The following is a 15,609-nucleotide window of genomic DNA, read 5'->3' on the forward strand; positions in this document are numbered from 1 at the left end:
GCCATGGAGACGGTGCTGGTCCCACGGAATGCTTTCTCCTGGTGCTCAGTGGCACCCTAGTCACCCTTTTTTAGGAATTCATTGGGGGCCAGAATCTGTCGGTGCTGAGCACGTGGAGTTGCTGGAGAGGCCTGGTAGTGGTGGCCTGTACTGCAGACCTTCAGGGCGGTACCGAGGAAGTCCCAGAGGTCCCTCTGCGCGCTATTGGTGGAGTCAGCATGGTGGCGCTCTGGCTGTGTGGGATGCCCACCTGTGGCGACTCTCCCAACAAGGGTGCCGCCCACAGTAGTACAGCGGAGGCCTGTCACCCTAGTCCGGAGTACCTGACCACAAGTGTCTGATGGGCCTGGGTCATCAATCACTGGGGCTTCCATGCGGACAGCAGCTGGCCAGGCCCTCTGGCTGTGCAAAGGCCTGGTTTGATGCCCTGCTAGCAAGGCTCTGCCCCTTCTGAGCCTGGGCTGAAGAGCCTTCGGGCTCCTGCAGGGCACCAGCACCTTCCTTGCCCCCTTCCTTGGCAGGCTTGGGAGGGACGCTGGAGGTCCCCGCTGTGCCAGGAGAGCACAGCCTGGGATCCCAGCCCATCCCCTGAGAGAGGGAGCCCTATCACATCTGTCAGAGCGAGGGCGGGGTTTCCCAATGTAGTCCTGCTGACTTAACATCAAGAGCCAAGACCAAAAAGGCCACAGCCAGGTGTTAGGAGGCTGCCGCCAGGCTGTAATGGCTGGTGGCAGGAGAGGCAAGGCCGTGGCTCGTGCACCACACTGTCCAGTCTCAGTACTCCAGACAGCTGCCTGGACAGGTCAAGGTCACTCTCTTGGAAGCCTGGGGTGCAGGGACACCTCCAAATCCAGGTGGGTCTGGGCCAGCAGAAAGCCTTGTTTGCTGGGGTTGGCCTGGTCCCCCGCCCCCATCCTGCCAACAGGATATTTCAGGGCCACCCGGAGGGGAGAAGCTGGTGCCAAGCAGGTCAACTGGCATTCCCAGCCCTGCCAGTGTTGTCCTAGGCAAAGCCGGTTGAGGACCCAGGCAGGGCCAGCATGGGACGCTGGGCCTGGGCTCAGCATCATGGGAGCAGTGGGAGCTCAAGTCCTCAGGGCGCGACCCACCCACCCTCAGGGTCTAGAGGGTCCCAAGAGGGTGCTGAAGCTTGGCTGGTACAGCCTCACCTGGTTGTGCCGCCCAGAGCCACCCACAGTGACATCCTGTGTATCACAGCCCATCCCCTCCCCACAGTCAGGGGTCCCACAAAGGCCACGTGTGGAAGGTTAAGAACTTTACTTGTCAAGCCCTGTGCTCTGAGGGCGCAGCGGAAAGCGCAGGACACTGCCCCGGAGGTGGCTGGGCTTGGACCGCCCCCAGAGCCGCTGGTGACCCCTAGGCCCATGTCGTGGCCATGCCACCAGGGGCACCTGACGGGCAGCGGGGCAGTCCTCACAGGCTGGCGCCTCACTCCTGGAGCCGCCCGCCACCGCGGCGGCCCTGGTTGTCCCGCCACACGCAGTAGTTGAGCGTGGTTGCGAAGGCCAGCCAGGCCAGGTAGGGGTAGAGCAGGCGGGCGGCGGGCGGGCTCACCCGGTGCCAGGCCACGGTGGTGGCTGTCGCCGCCCCGCTGATGAGCAGGAGGTCCACCAGGGCCTGCAAAGACAGGGACAGGGTGGCCTGAGGCTCCACAGCCAGAGCGTGTGCCCAACAAACCCTCCCAGCTGGCCGAGGAGTCAGCCTGTCTCAGACCGCCCCACCCCTTGTCCAGGCCACGCCCCTCCTGCTACCCACCATTCCTGCCTGGCCCGCCCTGACGGGGGCGGGGTGGGGTAGGTGACAGCACCCTGAGGGGACACAAAGTTCAAGGGGGGGTGGAGGCTGGGAGCCTCCAGCCTCCACTGAGGGCTGCCCTGGCCTCCACTGAGGGCTACCCTGGCCTCCAGCGTTTCTGCAAGGCTCCAACAAAACCCTGTCCGTGTGCAGCGCTGTCCCTGAGGTGGCCCTGAGTGGGCCAGACTTCCCGGGTGGATTTCACTTCTCAGCAGGAGCCTTTCGGAGCAGGGCTGGGGCTGGGGGCCCCAGCGCGGGCGCCTGCCTGGCTCCGTGCCCAGCACTGCAGGAAGAGCCGCTGCCACTGGGAAGCACCAGGCCTAATGGGGGCTTCCCTCCAGGACGACCCTGAGCCCCAGCTGGCACCTGACCACCCTCAGCAGGGCCTGCAGGGCTCCCTTCTTCATGGGTGGAGCCTCAGCCCATGGGAGGCCCCAGGGCAGGAGTCCTCCAAGAGCTAAGCCCACAGACCCCCGCCCCCCAAACTCCACCAGTCTGGAGGGGATGTCCCAAGTGCTCAGAGGGACATCTCCAGGGACCAGGAAGGAAGGCCAAAGGTACACTTACCCAACCCATTTGTCGGGCACCAAAGAAGATGGGGGCCCATGCCCAGTTCAGGGCCAGCTGCCCAGCGTAGAGGCCCAGGGGGACCACAGCCTCATCTGTGAAGCCCCCCAGCTCTTTCCAGACCATGTAGGAGCCGTACCTAAAACAGAGGCTTCTGGTCAGGACCTCACTGACCTCCCAGATGACAGGGATCGCTTGGGCATACCCTGCCACTGACTTCTGTGTAACCTCAGGGAAACTGCTTAACCTCTCTGGGCCTTTGTTCCTCAGAGGATTGCTGTGGGGATTCAGGTCAACACTTAGTGCAGAACCTGGCATGAGGGACTCTCAATAATTATTTGGCATTGTCACCTTCCGTGCCATGAAGGAGAAGCACATGAGCTGAGTGGGTGCAGAGGAAGCTCTTAAGCTAGCCAGGGGCAGCACAGAGGATGGGCCATTGGGGCAGGCCTTAGAGGATGAGGCTTTGCAGGGGAGGGGAAGGGACATGCAAAGGCCCTGAGGCAGGTGTGAGCCTAGTCTGTGTGCCTGCAGGGTGGGGTCTGGGGCCCAGGGAGGGCAGATGGCAACCTAGTGGCAGGGGCAACTGTCACATGCCACACCTGCAGGCCCTGCCCTAGCACTTCCCCGGCACTGGCCCATTTCATCCTCAGGACATTGCTGTTTGGTGGCAGTGTCATCCCCCCACTCCACATCAGGAAACTGAGGTTCAGGCAGAGGACGGATCTCTCGCAGGCACCGGGGGACAGCGCAGCAGGCGACCATGGGGAGCCATGGGGTTGAGGGGCTGGGCCAGGTCCATGCTGCATTTGGATCTCCAAGGTGGAGGTGGGTCAAGGGCTGGGGGAGCCCCAGGAACTGGAGCCAGGTTGGGGCAGAGGACAGCAGAGACCGGAAAGTCCTCAGAACCCGGCCCACTGGCCTTGAGGACCCTGGTGACACCCAGATTCAGGGTCATCTTCCCATCAGAGTCCCTGACACTGGCCTGGCCTCTGCTACCTGCCTGGTGTACCTGGTGCCTGCAGGCCCATCCTGTGCTGGGAGGGCACAGCTGGGATGCAAGGAACATTCCAGAAAGAGCAGGGAGCCATTGGGGCCTCCAGGGGACGCTCTTCCCCACCCACCACCTCTTCAGAGGACTCTCAGTCCTGGGGGGAGCTCCTGAGGGGATCCCCACTGACGAGCCTGTGTTCTTGGGCAGTCCCTGGTCAAAAGGAGGATTCTAGAAATCAATTTGGATAGTGCCTGGCACCGGGCAGCTCAAAGGGAGCTGCCATCCCATTGTGGCTGCTGTTGGCCACCAGGGAAAAGCACCTGCCACCTGACCCAGCTGGCCCTTATACACTGCAGCGGCCCAGACAGGGGTGGCAGGGCCTGGGCCGCGGGGCCAGCCGCGGGCCACCCTCCCAGGGGGCCCAGGAGAGGGAAGCTCCTTGTGCAACCAGCAGGCCTGAGGCCCCCCTCCCTGCCCCCCTGCTGGGGAAGGGCCATCCTCTGAGGGGGAGATGCCCCCCAGCCGCACACCTACCCCATGGCTGAGTAGAGGGTGCCCCAGACGGGAGCCAGTGCCCAGCGGGGCGGGTGCCACGAGGGCTTCTGCAGGGTGGCGTGCCAGCGGAGGCCCTCCCCGCGCACAAAGTAGGAGCCAGCAAAGCCCCCCAGGCTGGGCAGCAGTGTGAAGCCCACGGCAGGCACCCAGGGTGGAGCCATGGCTGCTGCTCTTCCAGAAAGCTCTGAAAGAGAACACAGGGCTGGGGTGAGAGTGGTCCACTCCGAGGAGCCCGGGTCAGCCGACCTCCTGCAGGGTCTCTGGCGTCCCGGCTGCGCCATCCTCCGTCGGTGTCAGTGCGGTGCAGAGGCGGTGGGGCCGAAGACTGAAGCCAGGGCAGGCCAGCCCCGAGCCGCCTCCCAGCCCCTCTCCTCCATTTCTGTTTTGAGACAGGGCCTCATACTAATTTGCATAGGACCCCACTAAGCTGCCCAGACTGGCCTCAAATCGGTGATCCCCCTGCCTCAGTCTCCTAAATGGCTGGGATTACAGGCCTGGGCCTCTGTACCCAGCTCCAGTGGACCTGTCTCCACCTGAACTTCTGTTCCCACCCAGAAGCCCCCAGCTGGCCAGGGGCTCTCAGGGGCCCCTCTCCCCGAGGCCTCCCCTAGCCACTGGCCAGCTTTCAGGGTCTCCTGTCCTCTCAACCTGGATCTCGGTCTCGGGCAGGGACCTCTCCCCTCCCCCTTGATCAAAGCCAGTCCGGATCCCCTCCATCAGGAAGGCCTCTAGGTCTGCCTCCTCCTGGGCGGGAGCCCACCGGGGCCCCCGGGAGGCGGAGCTTCCGTCCTGCCCCTCACAGTCAGCGTACCCCTCTCCCTCGGGAGCTGGCGGCAGACGGCGGGGCTCCCCCACACCTCTCCTTCCCACAGCCTCTCTAGGACCTCAGCAAATCACTGACTCTCTGGGCCCCCGTTTCCCACTCTGTAGACAGGACCTTGGCACTGCCCACCGTGGGCCCCGTCCAGTGGGCAGCACCAGGGAGTGGCTCTGTGTACAGATGTCTCCCCACCCAAAGGCCCCACCCTCGAGCCACCGCCCCTTTCCTTGTGTACAAGAGATATACAGTAGGCCGCCCAGGGCACGGTGCTGCTCCCACCCTGATACTCAGGACTGAGGGTGGCGAGGGTTCAAGGCTGGGGAGCTCCCCTGGCCCTCTCCTGGCCTCTCAGGCCAGATACTGCCACCCGGAGGGCCGCAGCCCTCCCCCTTTGACACGGGCAGAGGGAGCTGGCTTCAGGCTGCCCGTGGTGCTGGCAGGCCGGGCCCCCTTGCCCAGCCCTGGGCTGAGGACCTACTGGCATCCAGCACTTGGCAGGGCTTGCAGCTGGGAGCCAGCGAGGCAGCAGGGAGCAGGGGATGGGCGTCAGGGGTCTGGACGGGGTTGAGGAGCTCAGCCCTCAGAAAGGGCAGCACTGACTGTGGCCAGGAAGGAGAGGCTACAGGAAGGTCAGTGAGCCCTTCCTGCAGAGGGGCACCAGAGGGACAGGCAGCATGTGGGGAGGAGGAGGTGGCCCACGTGGGCTGCAGGTGAGGGAGGGCAGGAGGGCGAGGTGGCCAGGGGCTGCAGGGTGGCTGGGAGGGGGAGTGCCTGACCAGGGCTCCGGAGCTCAGTGAATATGGAAGCAACCTCAGTGCCCAACAACTGGGGACTCAAAGACTGGTCAACCCTCAAGTCCAGCTGTGGAGGACCTTTGATTTCCTGACTTTACCTTATTTATCTGTCAGTGATAGGGAGGGCCTCGAGCATGGCACAGGCTAGAGCTCCACCACTGAGTGACATCCTGGCCCTCCTGAATGATGAGACTGTTCTCAACATGACACGCAGCAAAGAAGGCAGAACCTGACCCGGCTGCAGGAGGACCCAACTGCGGCAAATAGTAACAATGACATGGACACCCACTGCTTAAATTTAACAAATTCATTAAGACCATGTCAGAGGTCATCGGCATGCTGACCGGTCCTGGGAATGGCCACCTGCCAGGCCTGGCGAAGCTCGCCCTGAACTAGCATCCTCCAGCCCTTGCCGGAAAGGGAGCCAGGCCACCGCGTCCCTGTCGAGGAAGCCCCGAGGCACAGAGCTGTGGAGGCTTGTGGCCAAGGCAGTCACCAGCCTGGCTCACCACTGTATCACCTCAAGCAAGCTGGCCACCTCAGCGGCTGCTTGGCGCTGCAGTGGGTCAGGACCCCTGCTCCGCCTGCTTCATAAATGCCCCAGCAAAGTGACAGTATGACACAGACACCCACTGTTAAATTTAACAAATTCATTAAGACCATGTCAGAGGTCATTGGCATGCTGCAGAGGGGCACCAGGTGCCCTGTTCGGTACATCCAGACTCCCCTGGAACTCGGCAGCCTGGGCACACAGCGGGCCTCAGACACAGGAAGCAGGCGGGGAGGGGCGGGGCAGGGCTGCCGAGGGGCGGGGCAGGGATGTCAAGGCAGGAATGGAGCTGCCTGACCTCAGGCCTCCTCGTGGTGACCCGGTGCCTCTTCCCAGGTGCACCCAGGTTATGTCCACTCTGCCCCCCACTCAGGGCCTCCCCCTCTCACAGTCCCTTCCATAAAGGTTAAAGCCGCCACTATAAGACAGATGGACGTCAAGACCCCTGGATCCACCCTCAGAAGTAGGCACACTTCTGCCCCCAACACTAACTGCCCGCCCCAAGCCCGAGGAAAACCAGGGGATCCTGCAGAGGCACATTCTAAGCACAGGGGACCCGCACTCTGTACCCCACGAAGGGCCACAGTCACGAAGGGCACAGTCAGACACAGAGGGCGTGTCAAGCACAGTGGGGGTCCAACTCTGCACCTGGAGGGCCATCATCACATGTTCAAAGCCAGCCTCTGCAACTTAAGGAGGCTCTAAGCAATTTAGCAAGACCCTGTCCCAAAATAAAAAATAAAAAGGGTCTGGGATGTGGCTCAGCGGTTAAATACCCCTGGGTTCAATCTCTAATATCAGAAAAAAAAAAAAACAAGAAAAGGCGGCAGCATCCCAGTCTGATAGGACGTCACACATCACCCAGTGCCCCCACGCTGCCCTCCGTTAACAGAGTCAGCCCCTCCTGCAGGTCAGCCCTGACCCTTGGACATCCTGCTCCACCTGCTGCCAACCCCCCCAGCCTCCGTGCTCCTGCCCCAAGGACTCCCGGGCTCCTGCAGGCTAGTTTTTCTTAATTGAGGTGAAATTCACCAATTTAAGACCAACCAGAGGAAAGTGCACGATTCAGTGGCCTTTGGCATAATCCCAGAAAGTTCCCAAACATCCTCATCACTCCCTGCCCCTGCCCTGAGCCCCTGGCACCCAGCGATGGTCTGTCCTGGACACTCGATGGCCACAGGATCCTGCAGCATGTGGCCTCTGTGTCCGACTAGGGGTCTGTCCACCCTAACCAGGTGGCCGCACTTCTCCCTGCAGTTCTGTGGACAGAGGCCCTCCTGTCGCCCTGCCACAGCACCCAGTGGGCCAGGCAATCCCCAAACAGGACTGGTGTGGATGCCCCTGCCAACCCACCTTAGAGCCACCACTCAAGACCCCGATGTACAAAATAAGCCAAGGCCAGGCAGCGGGTGGCCTTCCAAAGGCCCCAGTCCGAGGACAGGATCTCTAATTGGGGTCTACAGATGGGGGGGATGAGCCCCAGGCTCCCACCCCACTGTCTGGCTGCCCCCACCAGGGCCACACTGTGTTTATGCTCGACAGGCCCAGGGTATCAGAGGACCTGCCCTCGCCCTGCCCAAGATCAGGCGCCCCGTGTGGAGAGAGCCAGCCCCAGGACGTTTCCTGGGGCCTCTTGGGGACTGCCAGCTCCTGACTCACACCTGCCTGGGGGGACAGGCAGCGGTGGGTGGTGCCCACCAGGCTGAGTCACCCTGGGCTGGGCTGGGCTGGCCAGAAATCAGCTCTGGGACGGGGCCCAGTGGAGGGCTAGAGAGGGCTAGGTAAACCCCTGGCAGGAACCGGATCTGCTCCCGGCCTCGGCTGCCTCCTAGGTCGGGGGCATTTTCTGCCCTGCCCACTCCAGGGTTCCTGGGAGGCCCAGGGGAAGGAAGAGCAGGGCAGCAGGACCTCCCTGGAAACTCCAGACGAGTGAGGGGCCCTGGGCATCCCTGTGGGGGCTGCCTGCCCCACTTCCTACAAGTAAAGAAGTGGCCTCCAGGTTCAAACCCAGTAAGACCACAGCAGTCAAGAAATCCCTGGACTCTCCCTAAGAAGAGCCACTCACCAGGAGCACCCCAGGCAAAGCAGAGAACCCAGGACCTGGGCAGGGCCAGTTCCAGGCCTGGCTCAACTCTGGCTACCCACAGGCCTCCCCAGCAGCTGCAGGGCGGGGTCGTCTGCCTCTGAGGCTCACAGCTGCTTGGCCCCCAGGGGGTCTCACTACTGGTCCCACTTTCCAGATGAAGAAGCTGAGCCTCAGGAAGTCACAGAACAGTCTAGGACTGTGGGACTCCAAGGCCCGAGCTCTGGGCCCCAAGGCCACTCACGGTGCCTATGTCATGTCCCTTCAGGCTGCTAAAGGCAGGATCCCACTGCCATCTTCACAGGGTCAGGAGGTTCTCAGGGCCAACAGCATCACCAGCTCCGGCCACAGTGCCAATGACCCAGCTTCTGGGAAGGCTAAGTAGGGATGTGAACTCTCCCCAACTGAGGGTGGCACCCAGGATCTCCTGTTCTGGTGATACCTCACTCCTGGCCCGGAGACCAGACAGCTCCTGGGTCTCAATTCCTGAGCCTCTGTGTCCCCCTCAGAGAAATGCCTGGGCTACCTCCTGTGCTGAGGCCTCATGGGAGAGTGACCCAGAACAGAACGGAGTGGACCTTTTCTGTCCCATCATAATGTCCCTGACCCCCCAACCTGGCCATGTGGCCAGCTCCCCTGCCTGGTCTGCCCTGAAGCCATAGCTCTCCTGGGGACTGGATTTTTAGAGTCAAAGCTAATCCTCGTGATAACTTTGTGAACTTTTTCATTATGAAAGTAACCGGTGTGACAAGCAACAGGCCTAGAAGCCCCACGGCCAGCTGGCCACGGGGAGGTCCGCGCTGGGGAAAGGGACTTTATGGAGAGTGACCCATTTTTCAAACAAAGAGTGCACCCAGGCACGGCTTGCACGACCAAAGGTTCAGTGCAAGAAAGGAAACAGAACCCCAAATCCAAGTCATGGGAAAGCGGGGTGTGCAGAGTGTAAAGGTGGCTGGGCCCGCCCAGGGCTCGCCGCCCCCAGGGGCCCCGGTCCAGGTGACCCGTATAGTCCGGGCCGCGGGCACAGGCGCGCAGAGGCGGCGCCGGGAACCAGACCCGCGGACCTCGGGCTGCCCGCTCCCCTCGCGGCCGTCAGCCTGTCCTGCTGCACCGCCGAGAGTCCCCTCGGGCCTCCGGGAGAGGCGGCGTCCCCTGCCCGGCGCCCGCCCCCGGGAGTCCCGCCTCGGTTCCCCTAGCAGCGCGCGGGCGGGACACCCACCGGGTCCGCGCGCCGGGACCCCCGCCCGCCGCCCCACTCACCCGCGGGCGGCGCGGGCTCCTCCCGGAAGGACGCTGCGCGGCCAGGCGGCGGCTGCTGGCTCCACCCCGTCCCGCCTGGCCTTGGTCTTGGCCTGGCCTGTCGCCCGCCCACCCGCGCTGCGCCTCCGCCAACCCCAGCAGCGGGCGGGTCCCTGCGCTGGGCATCGCGCCAACCTCGCTGTTCCCGTCTGTTCTATGGGGCAACAGTCACCCGTCTCAGGGGGCATAAAGGACAAAGCCAGCTTCGCCCCGGTTCGCTCAGCTCAGCCCTGGCCCCCATCTCCGCAGGGGCAGCCCAGTGCCTAGAGATGTTGTCCCTGGGCACCCCAGTCCTGGTCCCCGACGCGGCTGCCTGTTTCTCTAGGCCCCATCTCCTCATTGCGGAAATGCATGGCGTGATAGGACCAGGAGCACGCCAGGCCCTCGTGCCCCAACACAGGGCAGAGCTGGGCTCCTGTTTGCCTGGGTCACCCTCACTCGCTGTGCCTGACCTGGCGTCCACCCTGCAGTGCCTGGTACCTGCACCAGCCACTGTGGTTCATGGGGGTCCTCCTGGGGCCCAGGAGGGCTCCAGCTACATCTTCCCAGGCACAGCAGCCTGGAGCCTCCTTGGGGACCAGCCATGGGGACAGCATGACTTTCCAGGGACCTGGCATCTTCCTCTTTGTGGCCCCTTTTCCCACTAAACACACACACACACACACACACACACACACACACACACACAGTTGACTGTTAGCATAAGCACAAGTACAACCTGGGTTACATTCACTCCTCTTTCTTCTTAAAAAAAAAAAAAAAGGAACATTTGTGTACCCCAGGAAGTATGGTGGCCCTCAGCCCAGTGCCCTGTGTTCCTACTGGAGAGGCTGCCAGCCCCGCCCTCTTCCTGTAAGGAACTGAGGGCCTGGCAGGACGACAGACACCTCCCCTCAGGCCCAGGGAGGAGGCAGCACAGCCTCCTTCAGCCTCACCCCTGCTCTGCTGGGCTCTGTGCAGTGGGGCACCCCGAGAGCCAGGGATTGCTGTCCCCACATAGCTGCTCTACCCCAGGGCCAACGGGGGTGCGGAGGCCCCACCCTCAGTCCACTCACACCCCTTCACAGATGAGGCCGCTGCAGGTCTTAGGAGCCAGTCACCGGTCTCAGGGGTCATAAAGGACAAAGACGGAGACGCAAGGGCTGAGGCCCTTCTACTGTGCGTGCAGGCTCCCATGACTCCGCCTCTTGCCCTCCATCCCTGCAGACCCCACCTGATCCTGGAGCAGGGACAGCCCTCGCTGCCCCAGCTCCCCTCTTTCCCTCCGCCTCGTGTGATGTGACCACACCCTCCTGCAGTGGAATCTAGTCAACTCCTGGCACTTGAGAGTCCGCTCAGCTGGCGCCAAACTGACAACCGCCCTCCCCACCCCTGAGCCTTTGCGCACACTGCGCCCCTGCCTGGAGCGCCCTTCGCACCCCCTGGACGTCTCCACGTGCCCAAGCCTGCGGGGGCTCCAGTGTGCACCAGGAAGCTCCTCAGAACTCTGACTCCTTCCCGCATTCTAAGGAGATGGTGACCTCCTCCCCTGTAACTACAGAGCGCTGAGCTCAGGAGCCTGTCTTAGGCACTCGGCCTGTGCCCACCTTGAGAGATGTCCTCCTGGGTGCCTGGCTCTGGGTTGAGCCGTAGAGGATGTCACACACTCAAACCCAGCCCCTGGCTCAGTACATGGGGAAGGAGATATGGAAAACTCCCTCGAAATTCCCAGAGGACTCTTGCTCACATGCTCAGAGAGGTGAAGACACATGCCCACTGCGCGCAGCATGTACTCAGGATTCCTACCCAGGAAGTCCAGCCCACTCTCAGCTACAGTGTCATTGTTTTTGTTTTTGTTTTGGGGGGGGAGGGGGTCTGAGTGCAAACTGAACACAGTGTTTCCTGGTATTTATGTATGTGGTTGCTTTACCACATAAGTAATCCATGTTTATTATAAAAGAATTAGAAAATACAAAAAAAGAAAAAAATAAAACCATAGCCACCCATTTCCCAGCACCTGGACGGAAGCCCTGGTGAGCCCAGGTGCAGCTTCTGGCAAGAGGACCCTCCCCTGGAAATAGTTTTGTAACTTCTCTTCTTCCCCTTACAATAAATTAGATCTCTCTCTCTCTCTCTCTCTCTCTCTCTCTCTCTCTCTCTCTTTCATTAGCAAGCATTTGTCTACATTGTTTTGTTTTTACTGTGAAATGTTCTCAACAGAAATATCTATAAAATATAACAATAGGGATGCCAGGCTGGGGTGCCAGAGTCCTGCATTGTATTTCAAGGCCCTGGGGTCGACCCTCAGCACCCCCTTCCCAAAATAAGGATGCTGGGTGTGTCCCCCACCCTTGGTTCCTACACAGACATCACCAGTGGCCTAGGAGGCTAAGGTGCCCTGACTAGTGATTCCGCCCACCCCTCAAAGGTCACCTTGGCCCTGATTTGGGGGTTGAATATGCCCTTGCCTCTCCTTACAGTTTTGTTTTGTACCAGGGATTGAACTCAGGGGCACTCAACCACTGAGCCACATCCCCAGCGCTGTTTTGTATTTTATTTAGAGATAGGGTCTGAGTGGCTTAGCACCTTGATTTTTGCTAAGGCTAGCATTGAACCTGCGAATCTCCTGTCTCAGCCTCCCGAGCCGCTGGGATGACAAGCCTGCACCATGGCACCCGGCTCCTGATGGTTTTATTAGTGCCACCTCGGGACATTCCCCTGCTTGCTTTTGAGCAGCTGAGGAGCAGCACACACCTGGCTGGGGAGGAGCCAGGAGGTGGTCTCCTGGGAAGGCAAGACTCAGTTAAACCTCAGGGCACAGACCGGCCTCAGTGAGTCCCCAGAGGGGCTGTCAGAGGACAGGGCTGTGGGTATCCTTGTCGGGATGCCCGGGGACCTCAGAACTGTCTAAGGACATGGAGCAGAAAATGGTCAGGGGCCTGTTTTGTCTTCTTGCTTCTGAGCTCACTGCACGGTATTCGGATCTCAGGAGCCGGGTGTGATGAACCCAGCCTAATTCCATCTTAAGAGTGGGAGCCGGGGCTGGGGATGTGGCTCAAGAGGTAGCGCGCTCGTGCGGCCCGGGTTCGATCCTCAGCACCACATACAAACAAAGATTTTGTGTCTTTTTAATATTTAAAAAATAAATATTAAAAAATTCTCTCTCTGTCTTAAAAAAAAAGATTGGGAGCCTCTCCCCACAAAGTTAGTTTCTGTTTTACTATAAATTACTGCCATTTCTAAACTTGTTTGGGATTCCTGCCCGTGCCCTGATCACCCATGCCTGGCTCCCCCTGACCACATAACAACCCTCTGAAACCTCAATGGTGCCTCATAAATTCTGATGTTGGGATCTAAATTTACCCCCTACCTTGAAATATCAAGCCATGTGGATCATTAACCTCCTAACTGTCTTTGTATTATGCTTGTCAAAATCCTGTTACTGTAAGGTCTCAAGACACCCCCCCCCCATTTGCAACTTTTTGTGCTATAAAACCTTGTTCCTGGAGAGCTGGGGGCTGTCTCTAGCCCAGGGTTTTTGGGAGAGACACTCACTGGCCAGCTTTTGTGTTCACAAATACAAGCCTGCTTTATTTTTATTTAAAATCAGAGTCAGTGATCTTTTCTTTTTTCTTTTTTTTTTTTTAAATAAAGGCATTTTTTTTTTTAAAGAGAGAGTGAGAGAGGAGAGAGAGGGGAGAGAGAGAGAATTTTTTTTTAATATTTATTTATTTATTTTTAGTTCTCGGCGGACACAACATCTTTGTTGGTATGTGGTGCTGAGGATCGAACCCGGGCCGCACGCATGCCAGGCGAGCGCGCTACCGCTTGAGCCACATCCCCAGCCGTCAGTGATCTTTTCTTGGCGTCAAGGTTCAACAGTGACATTGGATGCTTCTGGACCAGGTAGACCGTGTGTCCTCAGCTGATCCAGGCAGCAGGGCACAGAGTGAGGAGGACAGGGCGCCATCAGGTTGTGATGAAGAGAGGCCAAGTACAGACAGGCACCTGGGCCGGACTCACCAGAACTTCTACTTTTTTTTTTTTTTTTTTTTTTTTTTTTTTTTGGTACCAGGGATTGAACCCAGGGGCACTCAACCACAGAGCCACATCCCCAGGCCATATATATATATATATATATATATATATATATATATATATATATATAGAGAGAGAGAGAGAGAGAGAGAGAGAGAGAGACAGGGTCTGAGTTGCTGAGGGCCTTGCTAACTTGCTGAGGCTGGCCTTGAACTCGCGATCTTCCTGCCTCAGTGACCCGAGTCTCTGAGATTACCAAGGTGTGCCCCTTTACCTCTCATCCTGCTGCTCAATGGGCAGCACAGCAGCAGGGACCTTGATCGTGACAGCTCTGGACACATCCCTGAATCATGCTGTTCCCAGGAGCCTGACATGCCCAGGACACACGTCACCTTGGGGTCTCCCTGCACCAGACCCCTGGGATGTCCTTGTCCTCTCTCCTGAATGGATCCTCATTTCCTGGATTTTATATCTGCTGTGGTTTGAACATTCCCACCAAAATTCATGAAAATTAATCCCCATTGTGAGATATGAAGAGGTGGGACCAGGGGACATGGGGGTAGAAAAGATGGTGGAATGAGATGGACATCATTACCCTAAGTACATGTATGAAGAAATGAATGATGTGACTCTACTTTGTGTACAACCAGAGACATGAAATGTTGTGCTCTAGATGTGTACTACGGATTATAGTGCATTCTGCTGTCATATATAACAAATCAGAAAGGTGTGGTGGTGCACACCTGTAATCCCATTCTTGGGAGGCTGAGGCAGGAGGATCACAAGTTGGAGGCCAGCCTGGGAAATGTAGTGAGATCCTGTCTCAAAATAAAATGAAAACGGCTGGGGATGGAGCTGAGTGGTAGAATGCTTGTCTAGCATGCATGAGGACCCAGGTCTCCATCTCAGCTCTGGGCGGGGCAGAGGGAGACAGAGAGAGACAGGAGAGACCAGATGGGACCTTTAGGAGATTAGTAGGTTTACTGTCGTCATGGTCTAATCCATTCATGAACTAGTGCATTGCAGGGTCCATGGGTCATCTCAAAGGTGGGTCTGTTATAAAGGGCAGTTTGACTCTGTCTCTTCCATGTTCCCCTCTTGCCACATGAAGCCCTGAATCACCCTGGGACTCTGCAGAGTCCCCACCATCAAGAAGGCCCTCACCACATATGGCCCCTTGACCTTGGGCCTTCCAGCCTGGTGACTTGCAAGCTGATTAAACCTCTCTTCTTTGTAAAGTACCCAGTCTGTGGTATCCAGTTACGGCAACAGAAAACAGATGGACACGATCATCCTCCTTATCGGTTCCCCTTTGGGTTAAGCCCGTCCCCCAGGAGTTCTTGATAAAGAGTGTGTGGAGGGGACCACTGTGAACCTCACGTTCTTCCCGTGGGGGAGATGAGGACCCAGGACTCTGAGGGTTTGCCATGTGCTAGGGCCACCTGGCTGCTGAGCCGGCGGGGTGTTCTGTTGCTGCAGACTGTGTGTGTAAGCCACTTGGTTCTTCCTGGAAGCTTAAGATTTGGGCCCCAGAGTTTGGAAAGTTCACATGGCTCCTCCCTCGTGTGGTCTGATTCGGTCCATTGGGCCAGCATTCAATAGGCCCTTTCAGTTTGGAAACCCCTCTTCTTTGTTTTGCAGAATTGGATAATTTCCTTCCCTCGGGTTTTCTCACTTCTCTTTTTGAATCCTGTTACTCAGGGTCCTGAACTTCCTGGGCTGCTCCTCTGACTTCCTCTCCTGGCCTATTTTTCAGGGTTTGCTTTTTTGTTTTATCCTCAACTTTCTCTTCAGGCCTTCTATGGAGCTTCTTCAATTCTGCTCTCTGATTATTTTATTTTATTTGTGGTACTGGGGATGAACTCAGGGGCACTCTATCTCTGAGCTACACGCTCAGCCCTTTTTATTTTGTTTTGAGACAGGGTCTTACTAAGTGGCTGAGGCTGTCTTGGGACTTGTGATGCTCCTGCATCAACCTCCCAAGTTGAGGGGTTACAGGTGTGTGCCCCCACGCTGGGCCTGCTCTCTCTCTTATTTTCAACACTCAAGAGATTTTTGTTGTTGTTGTTGTTCTCTGAATGCTCTTTTTTTTTTTTTTTAATGTGATTTCCTGGG

At 58.6% G+C, this 15,609-nt stretch overlaps 1 protein-coding gene across 1 annotated transcript; it reads right to left on the reverse strand.

Annotated features, from left to right (window-relative positions):
• Positions 1–1,263: 1,263 nt before the first annotated feature.
• Positions 1,264–9,523, reverse strand: Tspo (translocator protein). The gene is made up of 4 exons (XM_026394345.2): positions 9,439–9,523; positions 3,911–4,115; positions 2,383–2,521; positions 1,264–1,638 (listed from the first exon to the last, which is right to left on the reverse strand). Exons 2-4 carry the CDS (start codon positions 4,090–4,092, stop codon positions 1,450–1,452), a joined length of 510 nt encoding a protein of 169 aa, XP_026250130.2. The 5' UTR covers positions 4,093–4,115; positions 9,439–9,523; the 3' UTR covers positions 1,264–1,449.
• Positions 9,524–15,609: the final 6,086 nt, after the last annotated feature.

Source organism: Urocitellus parryii, chromosome 5 (assembly GCF_045843805.1).
Source record: "Urocitellus parryii isolate mUroPar1 chromosome 5, mUroPar1.hap1, whole genome shotgun sequence".
NCBI classification, from domain to species: Eukaryota; Metazoa; Chordata; class Mammalia; order Rodentia; family Sciuridae; genus Urocitellus; species Urocitellus parryii.